Here is a 15,829-nt window from a genome sequence, read left to right on the forward strand (position 1 = left end):
TTTTTTGGAAGGCTATTCCCAAACTTCACATGTAAAACTGAAAAAGGTATCAACTAACAATATAAACATAATCTTTTACTCAATCTATAGCACAAAATGAGAAGGAAAGAATCAACTCAGGAAAAGGCAATGAAAACTAATAGTAAAGTGCATTAATTCATTTTTTTAAAGAAATGAATTATTGTAAGAAATTACATTTTTCTTAAAAGATAGGTTTTTTTTGAAAAAAAAAACAGGTTTTACTGGAAAATGGCTTAACTAAGAAAAAAAAAAGAAAACTGATAAAAGGTAAGAAGCACGCAAATACCAGAAATTTCAAATTTAACCCTACCCCCAAATGTGTAAGGTTTTGTTTAGCGGCAATCCTGTTACTTCAAGAATTTAGATTTCTTTCAACAGGCAGCACTAAGTGCCATATCCAACAACTTCCAAGGTCTTTGTAAACATACAATGCTGAATCACTGCTGACAGCATTCCCAACATAAACAAGCTTATAAACAAAGCCATGCAAATTAGGGGGTGCTGCATTATTACCCCAAAATTTTGGGCTCCAGAAATCATGATGAGTTAGTTAGAGCTTCAATTAAAAACTTGAATTAAGAGAAAGGAGAACTCACACAACAGATTTAGGAATATATAGAGGCCTGGAAAGAGCTTTTTACCCCTTTTAGTAACTAATTATTTAATAGAAAACCTTAAACTGTAAATATAAATTGTTTAGGGATCAGATCCACTGACAGACTGTCTAAGGGAATACAAGAAAAGACAGATGAAGCATTTTCCTTTGCCCTTTCATGACAACCCTAATTATCTCAGTCTTTCTGATACAGGATCTCTTTGCTTTAAACATTTCCCTATGGCACAGTGGTTGAGTAACTTTCTCCTTTAACACCTTCACAGTCACTTCTTCCATGGAGCAAACAAAACTGGGCTTAGCCTGAAAGACGTGACTAATGCAGAGAGGCACCAGCAATGAACATATATAAATATAAAAATAAATAAATAAATATAAAAAACAGTGCACAGTGCTTTGCAAGAGCTCTGTTACTGCGCCCTCCTATTTGGTGAGTGTGAAAACAGGTATATTTTGCAGCACAGAAAGGTGTGTTGTACAGGATATAACCACCTTAACAAGTGTGTTACCTTCCTGTGAAGGGAGGCAAAAAAACCATCCCCTGCCCAGAGCTTTTCTATTTTTTGCAGTTGACACTAGCTTCTTGTCCAGTCACACAAAGACAGAAGAAACCATCAAAGTCTGTTAATATACAATCATACTGGTGCCAGTCTTGCCCCTTCCATTTCAGCTAGAGTAGGGCTGCTTTCTTGTTCCAAATACTCCAAATTACATTACATAACTTGAGAGAGAATGTTTCCACAATAGGATGTGGAATGGTATTTACTACAAATTTAGTTTATCTGAATTTCACAGCCAACAAGGGAATAGCAGTTCTTACTATTCATATACTCCAGGCTGGAAACAGGTAACTATGATAACCACCTTTACCAACTTTGAAAGACAGGAAAGTCAGATTTTCATCCCATTTCAAATAACAGAGAATAAAGAAATTAATACAAAACCATGATATATCAACTACTTTCAACTTGAGATTAAAACAGGTGCGACCTCAAAACTGGAATGCTCCACAGGTTCAGTGAAAATATTCTGGGTTGAGAACAGATCACCACTGAGAATGCACTGTTAGTGGCTTTTGGTTATAACTACCTGAAATTTAAGGCTGGAAAAGAAGGGGAAGAAGCTTCAAGAGCTTAACTAGCCCATTCCTCTCAATGAAACAGGATTTGCTATATTGGACCACTTTTGACTGATACACGAGTAATTTGCATTCTTGGCTTCAGAAACATGGAGCAGAGTACAGTAATTACCTTCCTGTACTATTTATAATGCTGCTGTTCATACAGAATTATTAAAACCTGTTTATGAGATCTATTATGACACAGAACAAAGATGACTAATAAAACGATTTACCACAAAAAATCTAGTGTATTACTGCAATACCAAAAAATCCTCATCATGGACGAAGGCTCTACAGACACTAGGTATACAGGACAGAAAGATGGCTCTCCTTTCAAAGAGCCTACAACTCAAAACAAAAAACCAAGACATACAAGCAGAAAGACACAGGGAGATGATTAAACACTGGCTAATATCTCAGAACATCAGTGATCTAACTTTTGTCAAGTATTCATAACTGTCATGGTGAGCGTTACGTGACTAAATGCAGCTATCATATATGAGTCAGGCACCTAGATTCCCATTGCAGTAACTGAAAAGATAAAAGGCGCTTCCAGGCAGCAATTTATCTCACCCTGGAGCAGATGTCTCTCTCACTTCACTGACTGCAAATGACACATACAATGATGAGCTTGGACGGAGATGTCATTAAGTTATATGTGATGAATTTCACCCAACAGGAATGGGGAGTTTTAACTAGGTTAATAGAGTAACCAGGAAGTCATGAAGAGCTAATCCTAACCACAAGAGAAAGGAAAGAGCCTAAGAGTGTATTTTTTTTTTAAATGCAATAAGGAGTCAAAAGCTGCTTGGAAACTCAAGGTAAATTTTTTTTTTTTTCTTTCATGGTGGGGGTGCAGGGAGATGGATATTGTGAGTGGCAGAAGCAGACACTGGATCTATTCATGGACTGGGGAGCTACTAATAAAGTTATTGTCTCTAGATTATCCAGAAAGTTGGAAAAGAAATAGATCAAGATGCACTGTAAGGTAATAAGTTGGCAAATACTTGATCCTTCTTGTAACATTTTGTAACATGTACATTTTGTAATGTTTTTCTTAGACAGCAGAGGGGAATAGTCCACCTTTGTTCTTGTAATAAGACAGGGAGGATAATCTTGTGGTTTTTCAGAATTCCGCACCTTTTAATACAAGTTAATGCCATGAACAAAAGATTCAGCACCTTGCTGGATATCACTTCCTTAGCATCTCAGAAAAAGTAGGGGTCGTTCCCCCATCTGGGCATTTTCTTTAAAGCATTGCCACCTGTCAGCTTTCCTCCATTATTTGTCCTTTGGGATGCATGAAATGGGGAAGTCAAAAGCTACAGACAGGACTTGATAAAATAAAGTATGAAATTCTAAGAAAGATGTTACTAAATTCATATAGCATTTTATATTGACTGAAGAAAGAGCCTTATCACAAACCAAACAAGATCTTTATAAAGCTATTTTTCCTTTTCATACCATAGTACAATATCAAATAAAAAGAACTAATAATGGTGCATAATGCAGTCTGTATTCTTCAGAGTGGCTGCACAATGTTTGTGTGACAAGCCAAGAGAAAGGTAGTTTCTGCGCAATTTCTCAGTTTTATTAATGGGCAAAAAGAAAGATAACGGAACGACTAGCTTTCATTTTATGTGTATTCAGCAAATTAAAGTGATCTACAAATATCCTCAAGTTCTGCACCACTATAACATGATAAAGAATGTACTAAACAATAAAATCCCACCCAAAGACTACTAAAATATATACATTTTTTTAATTCTCCAAACCTTGTTTGGCTGAGGTTCTGCTTTTGGCTTAATAAGTTGGGTTCCAGGTGGTATCATTCCCTTTGGAGGATCTTTTACTTTCACTTCTAGTCCAGCATCTATAAGCAAACAAACACTGAGTTTAAGAAAAATCATCATAAGGGGATATGTCAGTCAAATGGTGACTATAGTTGATCTGCGCTATAACTCAGAGCATACAAAATAACCACTCACTGATCTGTCTCACATAAGCAACATATGCAGGTGCTTAATAATGCAAAAGTATTACTTTCCCAACATTTATATCTTCACAGGAGGAAATTTACAGATACATCATTTAATGTTCCTCTTAAATATCTGTCACGCATTATGCCCACAAGCACTATTAATCAGGTAATTTTGTATCCTAATGGTATTTGCAGGGGTAATGTTTCAAGGAACTGTGAACAAAGAGTTAAATGTTTAAGGTGTGCAAGTCAAAGCTTCTGGAGAGATGATAGCTAATGCATGATGTCCTGCTGCAGATGCTAATCACAAGAATGTAATAAACAGGTAAGAGCCTTAGAAGCACAGTTATACAACAAGAAAAGGCCTATAATGTAAAGAGACAGCATCTTACCAACAGTGTTATAAAAACAGAATGGACTGGAAAATATCCCAAGACATAGCAAAAAAATCTCTGAACATAAAGAAAAATCTATGTAAAGAAACAGTTCAAAGTTAAGTAACGGATGGATATAACATTGGGTAATCTTAAGAGAAATTATTTCAGCAGTCACGATTAAAGCCAAACTGTAGTAACCTGGTGACCTTAGTAAGTCTATTTGTTTCATTTTAAAGGGTGATCTTCGAAGAGCAGCAACTTGAAAAGAAGCAGCCAGACCTAGCGATAAAATTGTTGGTTTCAGTAATATTCTTCTAAACAAATGTGTGAGTAACAGAAGGAATCTAGGAGGGGTGCCAAGAAGATAAAAGATTTGAAACAGAGGGGAAAATCAGTGCTGTCAGTACTCAAGTTAAGCATAGGTATCCAAAGGCTTAAGAGGTGATAGTGATAAGATATTAAGACTGAACCAGGACAGGAGTAACAGCGAAGTAAGATGGAATAAATAAGTATTAGAGGATACTCACACCTGTCTAATAACCAAGCTTAACAGATGTGTTCTAGTATTTCTAAAAGTTGACTCTATGCAATGCATGTTCCTAAGTAATGTGTTACTACCTTCCCTTTCAAGGAAAGGCAGAAAGAGAAAACGATGGTAAACTCTATGTAGAAATGTAACAACTGCTGATTTAAACTGAAGTGTAAAGTTTGTCTGTTTATTTAAAGAAAAGACAGGGAACCAACTGACGAAGGACTGGAGAAAATGTGACTGAGTATATCAGAAGCCTCTATGAAGGAAAATGTTTCAGCTTGGGGAACAAAGATAATGATTAAAACAATCTTTTATTAATCTTATCTTCTATAAGTAATACAGAAAATTGATTATCCTATTTCAGTCTCATAGATGCTGAACTATGAAGGCTATCTGTATGTGTGTTTGTGTGTATTTCTGAGAATCACTATGTATTTACAAAAGATGCTGCACAGCACTGAGAAAGATGAATTGCTGACAAATTCACATAAACCCTCCTATGAGATCTGGGCCTAACCATGAGGCCTTCAATATCTTTGCTACCCTATTCACCATACTACCTGTTAAGACTAACAAGAGATTTGACTGATTTGATAAAACAGTCAAAAAATGAGTAAACAAGTAAACAATCATAGGAGGGTTATCAACCACCAAGGTTATAATCAATCAAATACCATCCAATCATGAGCCTACAGTACATCTAAAAAGAAAAGGTTACTCTTGGAATTGTACCCTCAAGGCTGCAGAACTGCTAGACATGAAAAAGCACTCAGCTGTAATGTTGTTTATACTAACTGTATTAAGCATTGTCTACCTTTATCTGCTTACATGCGGTACACCTCCTGCTGACTGCAACACCTGCTCCAGAACACCTGTGAGGCAAGAGCAGATGTTGCCAAGTTCTGCACTTGCACACGGTTCGATACACTGCAGTACAGTCATCCTATTAACTGTGTGGACCCCATTACAGTGGGTCAACACAGCCTGAGGGGTACAAAATCACAGACTGAAGCCCACCCAAAAGCACTATCCAGATGGAAGGGCCTCATAAAAATACTGAGAATGAAAAATACAACCCTCAACTCTAGATCTGAAGTACTGCTTAATAAATTACATCAGGTAAATTAACAAATCAAACTACAAATTCCATATGCAAAGTATCACTCCATAAAATTGATGCCAAAAGTATTGCTACCTTCTTCCATCTGGAACTGAATTAATAATCCAAGCATAACAGTATGTCCAAGCCTGAGTGACATCCACACTTTGTTAACCAAATGACTCTACATCATTACAATAATAATATCTAAATAGTTTAGATGCAGAAGCCTGGGGTGGAATGTCATAGGCAAAAAAATAGCTTAAAGCATGAATGCTAGCAGGTAGCAGATAATTGGGTGTGGGTAGGTGTAGGCGTGCATGTGTGTATGCTGATGGATTATTGTCTGAAATGAAACTTTTGAACACATAACCACAAGCCCACTACTTGCTAGCTGCAACTGATATGGGCTGGTTGTAAATTTTGATAACTCATGGACTAAACAAAAGCGGCATGTCCTGAATCTTCCAATTAGGAGACTAATCACATGTTGTGCTTCTGCACATAGACAATTTAGATTGGGAAAACTGAGGGCTTGGGGTTCCAGAAAGAGTAGTAGGTCAAAAAGAAGGATTCTTGGAAAGCAGGAGGGTCTCAGAGAGAAGAGGGCATGGAAAGAAGAGGGTGAAGATCCTGACTGGAGGCAGGATCCTGGAAGTGGGGGAAGGTCCTGGGGATCAGAGAGCTGTGAAGAGACAAATGCCAGGGGATGCCCAGGGACCTTGGCCAGTACCCTCTGAGCCAGCTAACTGCAAGCAGCTGCACAGTGCAAACCAACATGACTGTCTGACCCTCCCGGGCCAGCACCGACGTGCCTCCTGAGGTAGGAGGGAGGGAGGGAGTGAACCTGTGAAATAACTAAGTAGGATAAAAGCTCTAATCGTGCTGGTTTTTAAATAAACCCCATTATCCACATCCACTATGGGTTGTCATTTCCTCTGTCTTGACCCTGACAATACTGACCTAGCTGCTATGCCCACTCTGAAGCCAAAGGTTTTGTTTCCTATTCACATTTGAGATAAAGTCCCCAGTGAGGAAATCCCAACCCCCCAAAAGCTTGGTGTTTGTAGGCTAGGTCTAAAACAAGTGATAGCCTTTTAGCCCATTCAGAAGTCCTGGTAGATCATCTTAGAGGTGTCTCAGTCTGAACCTGCCATAAAGAATATTGAAAAGTGGAAGCTGCGTTGTGATTTAAGAAATCTTCTGGCACTTCTAATATATATATATATTTTGCTCCAAAATGCATTTTGGGGGGATTTACCTAGTATTTATGAATAGGTGATATGGGATCACAGAAGAGAAACAGAATAACTTAAGTTGAAAGTGGCCTTTAGAGGTCCAAATCCCTTCTGGGAGGCCCTCCCTCCTCCACTCAAAGCAGGACCAGCTTAGGTCAGGTTTGGTTTGTTTTCATCTCTGTTTGATTAACAGTCTCAAAGACTGTAACAGTCAAGTTCTTTATTTTTAACATGCACAAGACTTCCATAAAATAGGTTTATGTGAGACTTGTAATATTACAGGTAACATGAAACATATTCTGAGACTTTTCACTTTTCGATTTCAGATGTTGAATTTTGACATATGATTCCAGATACAGGCGTTTTTTTGGACAGGTATTCTTTCCACTTCATTTATAGTATCTCATACTATAGTCCCAAAGATCAGCAAGCCAGCTAAAAGATTTTAAGCAAGGAAAAAAACAAAGCATTTAAAATTGGTATAAATATTCAAGAGTCTCAATTAAGACCACACTTTCTCAATTTTCCACATTTCCACATGACACTATTTACTCCTGTTTGGTCAGAAACAATTTCCCCTTTTCTTAGGTTCTTCAGGTTTTTATTCCCTTCCACTATACATCCCAGCCAGTCTCAGCTGAAACAGGACATTTTTCTTACAGTCCTAAACCTCTCAAAGCAACATGAAGAGTAGGGATTAAGATACTTTATTATTCTTGTAGTCTAACCACATTATATACACGTTTTCCAAATAGGACTTTATTTCAATGAGAAAATAGTTGTGATTTTTTTTTCCTCTTAAGAAAGAAGAGAGAATTAAACTTTTGGGCCAAAATATGGGTGCTAGGTTTTGCTACAAACTTTAATATTAAACATTATGAACACTGAGAAACTTATGCATTTACTGACACACAATATAATAATAGTTTCTGCTTAAGTATAGTTAAAATTAAGTACCTATTTCGATGCCATCTATAGTAACATGAATGGTATAGAGTCCAACTGCTCCTGGAGTCCAGTTTGCACAGTATGTACCATCGTTATTGACTCTGATCAACATGTTTTCACTGGGTCTAGACATAAACAAAACAGAACTGAAACCATTAAGCAATTACTGGCTTCTTGAAAATCATCTGTAATACTTAATTTAAAAGCTATTCTATTTTTTTTTGTTCCAGAAAATCTAAATACCATTTGTCTCCCCCTGCCAACTGTACTAATCCCAAGTTATTTCCTATAAAGATACAACCTTCTGTGTCACACGTATTTATAGCAAATGATGAAAGATCACATTCAGAAAGTGGATAATAAAAATAAGCAATCAACATTAGAAAAATTAAGAATGCAAGATTTTGAAAAGAATCTCTGGATTTAAGAAAACAAAATGATATATAAATTGGAAAATTTTCAGTGTTGAAAATACATCACAGATTTTTACTTAGCCAAGATTTCTCTGCAGCCAAGCCTTGTGGCTCCGGGCATAAGCAGAAATGGCAGGACATTTTAACTTTAGTCCCTTTTATGGAATAATTTTTAATGCTTACCTCTTTGGGGTTGGTGAAGCAAAGCGTAGTTCTTCAAAAGAATAATTTTCATATGCCTATAAATAGATGAAATTAAAAACATTAAATCAACAGTTATCAATTATAACACCATCATGAATAAAAATAAAAGTGGCGTATTTTCTCGAAACACAGAAATCTAACTTTACATTTACCAGAAGCATTGCACAGGGAACCAGAAATCAGTTCCAAAACACAAAAAGAGAAACAAACATACATAAATAAATACATGAACAAATACCTTCACTAACTCTTTAAACTGCCATTATTTAGGTATGATATATAAATATATATATATATTTTATATATATATATATATATAGGAAAGATATATATTGCTAACAAAAGCATTGTTTACTTAATACAGTCATAGCCTTTGAATTCTTTTATATCTAATTTTAATAAAAAGTCTTTGGATCCTTTTTATCTCCCTCTAGAGAGCTGTATTTAATAAGCTAGATTTCAGCTTCCTTGTAAGTCACAAATATCCATAGAGCATCTAAGTGATACAGCACCATGACAATTTAAGTCAATCTAAGTCTGTGCTGGCATGATCCCAGAATTCTGCTCTCATGATTTCACTCGCTATTGTGCATATCATAGAATTATATAATAATTTATGTTAGACGAGAGCTCTGGAGGTAACCGAGTTCAACCCTCTGCTCAAACTAGGGCCGCCCTCAAAGTTAGATCCAAAATTCAAATTCGATCAGCTTGGTCAGAGGCATATCCGGTCAGGTTTTGAGTATCTCCAAGGACAGAGATTCCACAATCTCTCTGGGCATCCTGTTTCAATGTTTGACTACTTGCATTGTGACTTTTCCCCCTCACATCTAAATGGAATTTCTCTTTTCACAAACTGTGTCCACTGCCACATATCCTTCCTCTGTGCACCTCCAAGAAGAGCGTGACTCTGTCTTCTCTGTAACCTCCCATGAGCACCCCAGTGTCTATAGTTAAACTGTTACGACAGCACAAAACTAACCTTAAAAAAGTGAGTAGTTCATGCCACTTTAATCCCCAGTCTAGATGCCCAAATATATGCTTTCCAGAAGATGGACCAGATTATTGTAGAGCCGATGAGCTCTTAGATAAACCTAAACTAATCTGAAACCACAGACTCAGAAATAAAACAAATTATGATAATCTGAAGATGTTTCACAGAACAAAAAAGAAAGGAAGCTTTTGAATAATCACTGTAAATTGAAATATAGAGTACATACATATGTTCTGGACGTGGGGGTAAGAAGTTTAGAGAACACTGCTAGAATATTAAATAGCTGAAGTGAAATTTAGAAACTATCCCAGTAAACAGCTGGGAAAAATCCCTATGGCATTCAGAAAGCATAAAGTATACAAGATAGCAGTTGCAAAGGATAGATTTCAATCCCAGCAGATGGGATTAGAGACAGTTCAAAGATTAAGCAATGCAAACAGTTTCCTGGGTTCTGACATAATTTGGGCTCTGTCCATCAAAATTTGAAAATCCCTGAGATTCTGGAGCTTCTAGTTTGAGCTCTCTGTGGTCCAGGACTTTTCCAAAACTTTCTGTAGTCTACCCTTGCAAATCGCAAATGTCAGCAGTGAGCACAGCCCTACTCACTCATGTAGGGCAATCAAACATCTTTAGATTCATCAGTAAAGGACCCTCTTGAAACTCTGTTTACCAAGCTGTGTAGACAGGTAAGAACAGGCAAAAAAAAAAGTTCCCTATCTTCCTGAAACATCCTATGTCTCATGACCTGCCAATAAGTGTATGCTTTCTACAGCACAACTGCATTCAAGACACCACTGTCTTGACTGGCCACAGCAATCTTTAAAATGTCTATTTGAAGAGGAGGAAGATGATGTCAGAAAAAACAAGGCCCATAATGCCTAGTAATTCATGCTACAGTCACCAACATAGGTGAGTAGAGGTGATACTGTCGATTCCCACTAGAGAAAAGCCTGTCCTGTTTTCACAGTTTCTTGTGAAATGACTTCACTGAAAAGCCCCAGAAAAGTCGATAATAGCAGTCCCAGCACCACAGGAAGTACCTCAGCAAGGGTATCTCCGGGCCTTAATGGCTGCTGAATTATCGGATTCCCATGTTCCATCAAAAGTAAGAGGGAAAAGAGATGGGATAAAACAGTTGAGCACACCTGACACAGGTTAAGCATTACAGTCTCTGTAAGAGACATAGTTTTGGGGATCAGTCCCCAAGCCTGTCATGATTTAATTCAAAAGCAGTGAGAAACTACAGTTTCTAATCACATTTGGATGTTTCCATCAAGTACTGATACAACATACATGTTGATAAAAAACAGAAAGGTCAGTGAATGTTTGCATTTTACACTGCAATGAGTGTGCTGAGTAATGCAAGGAGGAAAGTGGAAGAGAATTTCTACACTTTCTTGAATCAGTAAGTTGTTAAGAAACTAATCAAGAACAGCAGGTAATAACACATAATTGCATTTCCCAGAAGGTCAGACAGTCCTTACTATAATAGCAAAATATCAACTCTCTGCTGAAGAAAGGAAAAAAAAAAAGAGTTAGCTGAAGTTTTTGGAAGGCAAAGACTGATTTTGAGGGAACCTCTGGAAGACTCCACAAAAAGGTGTTAAATACAGAAGTAAAGCATGCTTGAACAAGATAGAGAGAGACACTTTTTGTGTTTACCTAGGTGTGTCATTTTCTTTTACTTCTTCATCTTTACAAACATTTGTACTGTTATCTACTAAGACAACTTTCAATGAATACTTGCATTTTCATTTTATTTTAGCCTGATGTAAGTTAAAGATGATTACAAGTTAACTGGCTAATATCAAACATTCCTCACCCAAAGGGTACATCAATTCTGAAGCTGAATTCCTGGATACCTTGTACTTGCTCCATAGTCAATTACGGCAGATTATCTAATGTGTTACAAGGTGTGTCACCATAATAGCTGTGTAAGCAGGTTTGATACCTGTTACTAAAAAAGAAGCAGCGTATGCCTGTGTATAAAGATGATTAGAAAACCCACCTGGGCTTAACTTTCAGTAAATAATATATTTTTTCCTCAAGTCATTGGAAAATATATCAAGTAGCATCGAACTAAGAACTGATCCTTCCAGTACCCCAAATAAAATCAAAATTAAATCCACTTGTCTCCCTGATACAGATTCTGTGTTTGTAAATACATTTTCAGACAAGTGATTTAACAAGTTTTTAAACCATTTGTTTTACACCATGTTGATTCCACATTTCTTTCACTGATCCATTAAGCTGCTATTTACTAACCAGTTGAACTCCTTATATATAGCTGCTCCAGCATTATCGTCTGTAGAGAACAAGTCTGTAACCTTTAAAAAATGATAGTTTGCTCATTTTTCCCATAAACCCATTGATTATAATAAGTATTATTCTTCTCTAATTCCTGATTAATCATGTTATTAAGTTATCCAACCCCTTGTTATACGGGGAGGGGGGAATCTCACATCTCTTAATAGGATCGATATATTGCATATATATAATTTTCCCCACAGATTCCAACACATATTCAAATCAATACCAACTGTGCAGTTTTCACCTGCCACCTCTTTAAAAACTGTTGCCTGCAAACTCTCTGAGCTATCTCATTTGACAATAGCTAATCTCAATAGATACTGTTTAATATTTTCCTATATGTGATATTTTAATTTTCTAAAGTTGTCACAGAACTCATTTGTATGATCTTTTTACTGTGCTGAGCTCAGATTTTTTTCCTATGTTTACCACTTATAGTTTATAACACAGATTCATATCAACACTCCAGCCCTATGTGGGTATACAGGTTTGATATTTTTTTCTATTTCAATAGAGGTTTTCCTTTCCCCTCTAACTCAGGCTAGTTTGTTAATCAGTGTAACTAAAATCAATCAAAGAAACAACTTGTCTTTTTAAATTCTAGCCCGGCCTCATAACTGTTTATAGTTTAGGCAATTGGCCCCTTTTGATACACATAGTTTTCTCCTGAACTTAATAAATATAATCCAAATTGAAGTATACTTTTTTCCTTCCCTCTTCACAACTTCATACCCACTTAGAATACTGTATTTTACAGCTACATTGCACAAATGACAGTAGTTTACCTTCATCATTGTAATAGCAATATATCGAGCTTCTTTTACGATCATTGGTTCATAAGAAGAGTCAAGTTTTGGTGAAGGAAGTCCTCCAAAGGTCATATCAGTGCTAGGGGAAGCAGCTGTTGCAGGACTCCCTGGTATTCGTTGCACCTTTTTAACTTGTTCTTGTTGCAAAGATGTTTTTTTCTGAGAAACAGGAATAGCTTTGACCTCTACCTGCAATAAGATGTGTAACACAGAAGATGATTTAGGGAGAAAACACACCCACACCTTCCTTTACATCTGAGAAGGTACAGTGACAGAGTGGCTAAAGTGTTCGCTATAAATCCAGTCGTGACAGAAACCTATGGGTCTACACTTAACTCTTTGCAAAACCAAGTAAACCATCTCAGCGCAGAACTTGAGAAGCACAGGAGGGAAGCATTCAAGCGACTTTGTACATGATCAGTAAGGGCCAGCAGGGCTAAGTTCTAATTTTGTGTCAATTATGCCTGTCCCAAAGCACTCTCTAGAAAACAACATGTATTCTGGCATGCCCAGCTAAGTTTTCCTACAAGAGGAAATGCTACAAAATACGGAAGAGAGCCTTCCAAATTAGTGCACAGGTTTCAGAGAGAGTCACCAGGGCTTGTTAGATCTGGCTTAGAAATGGCCAAACCGGATCTTGACTAGCTCTACATAGAACCACCCTACTGTACCTTTATATTGCGCTCTTTAATGCATCCTTTATTTGATTTTTCCCCTGAGGTACCGGAGACCTCCATTACTGCAGGTAAAGAGAGTCAGCTGTACTTAGTTTTGAGGAAGAACAGACTAACTGTCTGGAAAGTAAGTTTATGCATTACTCATTGTAAATTGGCAATAAAGTGTGTTTAATTCCTGTAGATTTCTAATGCTGTTAACCAGAATTTAACTTAATTTACTAGAAGTTAAATCAGTACATCACATGCTGAATGAATCTAAAGGAATGATTAAATTAATATTTCTGCTACTTTAATACCATAATGTAGAAAAATAGTCATTAAATAAAAAACAGCAACTATTTTGATGTGTATATTATGATAAATCCTTTCCCTGATTGACAGAATAGGATCACTACTCACCTTTCTACTTCCTCTACTATGAATTTAAGTCAATAATCACACATTTAAATTTCACTCAAGTTGTGTTTGTGACTAACCAGAATCTCGTGTTATTGTTATAAACTCACTGTTCATTAATGAACTTACAGCCCACTGTAAGATAACTCACATCACATACAAAGAGTAGATCTGAGAATTCTTTTGGCAGGAATTATGCCTTTGTATCTTGTTATAAGGTACTTCATTTATTTCTGGGCTTGAGCAAAGCCGAGTCTTAAAAATATCTGTACTACTCCAGAGTAATAGTGGAATCTAAAATGTAGATGAAAACTAATTTATTAAAACTATGTGAATAGCATTTGGTGTTCAAATTGTTTTTTTTTTTTTGAATACTTCATTACATCAAATCAAGTAACCAATTTTTATACGGATCCCATAGGTTTTACCCCAAAGAAGCCTGCAAGGGTTTGCAGGTTCTCTCTGAGGCTGTCAGGAACACTTCCTTTCCAGCACTTCAACAGCCATAAAGATCAGTAATTAACCAAAGAAGGTAAGGCAAAAAAACAAGAATTCTAGACCTTGCCAGTTATTTTTTAAATTTCATTGACTACAGGAACTTCCAAATGTCAGAAATGGGGAAGGGAGAAGTGCAGTTGTAGTCTTAAAATAAAGTGACTCTAAAATGGTTCCGCAACGCGCATTTTTTTTTCAATGACGTTTACTCAGTTTACAATTTATTACATGCTCTCCTGGCTTACAAATAAAAATGGATTCTCATCATCTTACACATCATCATCATCATCATCAAATATATTCTATAGGTGGTTATTCCCACAGGTATACATGTCATTAAAAATCAGATTGCATGAAATGGTGTTAGCATAATAGAGAATTTGATAATTCTGTGGATGTACAGGCAAGAAGGTCTCAACTGACTACACTGAATTTAAGAATGCCACTTTCTGCAGTTTGCAAGAGTATTCTGTGGAATATCTACAATACTAAAAATTAATTCAATAAATTATTATTAAAAGAAGGCATGACGAAGTATAAGAACAGACAAGATTATTCTAATTACCTTCATATTAGGAACATGAACAACATCCCCATACTGGTCTTTTGTTTGTACTGTAATGACAGTTGGCCAGCCACATCGAATGTCATCCTTATTTAAAATCAAAGATGTTTTTTGAGGATCAGCATATGAATCTGGCTGAAGCCATCTACAGCAAAGAGAAACACTTAGTATTAAAATCTCTTCTAGCCACAAAAAAGGAAAAATTCATAGTCTATACAAACATGACCTTTGTCTAAGAAAAGATGCAGAAGGTCTGAACACTTCAGTGCTTTTCCCTAACATATTAATAGAAACAATATGGCCAAATAGCTTTACTTAATTAGTATTTGACATAATTAGTAAAATTACATAGCTAGTTGTTTAGGATGAGCAACAGTGCAGTATTTAAAATTTAACACCTAACTAAACTTTTTCTATTTTGATACAAAATTTACACATTAAAACCATGAAGTAACGGGTTTATTCATGCAGCACACAAATTGTTACCTTGCAAGTCGTCCTCCACTTGATCCCAGTACACAGGCAATGAAGTCCTCCAGAAATGACTGCTCATTGCTTTGCACCTGCAGTGGAAGGTTTCCTTCAAGAGCTTCTAATATGGTAGGTGAGTGAGATAGTGCCAAGCCTTTACCAAGAATGCCAGAGTGAGATTTGCACACCTTTGTGGGGAGAAGAGGGGGAGGGGGAAGGGGAAAGGAAGGTAATAAAACAGCATTTTCAGTATCTTATACACAGATGCTTTCCCATAATATGACAACATGGGCAAAGACGTTTGGGGGATTGGAAACCATTCCAGTAGAAGAGTGTATAAACTTTGCCTTGATGAAAGTAAAAAACAAAACAAAACAAAACAAAACAAAACAAAAACACAAAAAATCCCCCAATGTCTGTTCCTATTTCCTCTGGTATTGTCCACTTAGTCTAGGAAACATCAATAATTTGTGTCAACAGAGATTAAATGAGCTTGAGTTGAAGAGGGATTTCTGGAACAAATAATATATTAACATGTAGTTTCATGTTGTGAGTATCCTTAGCAG

The 15,829-nt window shown here is 36.5% G+C and overlaps 1 protein-coding gene across 18 annotated transcripts in view; it reads right to left on the minus strand.

Annotated features, from left to right (window-relative positions):
• The window catches only part of MYCBP2 (MYC binding protein 2), a 218,533-nt gene that overhangs the window by 76,822 nt on the left and 125,882 nt on the right, over window positions 1–15,829 (minus strand). For all 18 annotated transcript variants that reach the window (XM_067293019.1, XM_067292987.1, XM_067293046.1 and 15 more), the window contains 6 exons: window positions 15,279–15,451; window positions 14,793–14,937; window positions 12,636–12,848; window positions 8,526–8,581; window positions 7,939–8,054; window positions 3,530–3,627 (listed from right to left, as the gene is read on the minus strand). In XM_067293019.1, the coding sequence (XP_067149120.1) occupies window positions 3,530–3,627; window positions 7,939–8,054; window positions 8,526–8,581; window positions 12,636–12,848; window positions 14,793–14,937; window positions 15,279–15,451 (801 nt within the window). The remainder of the gene's footprint in view (window positions 1–3,529; window positions 3,628–7,938; window positions 8,055–8,525; window positions 8,582–12,635; window positions 12,849–14,792; window positions 14,938–15,278; window positions 15,452–15,829) is intronic.

Source organism: Apteryx mantelli, chromosome 1 (assembly GCF_036417845.1).
Source record: "Apteryx mantelli isolate bAptMan1 chromosome 1, bAptMan1.hap1, whole genome shotgun sequence".
Classification (NCBI taxonomy): Eukaryota; Metazoa; Chordata; class Aves; order Apterygiformes; family Apterygidae; genus Apteryx; species Apteryx mantelli.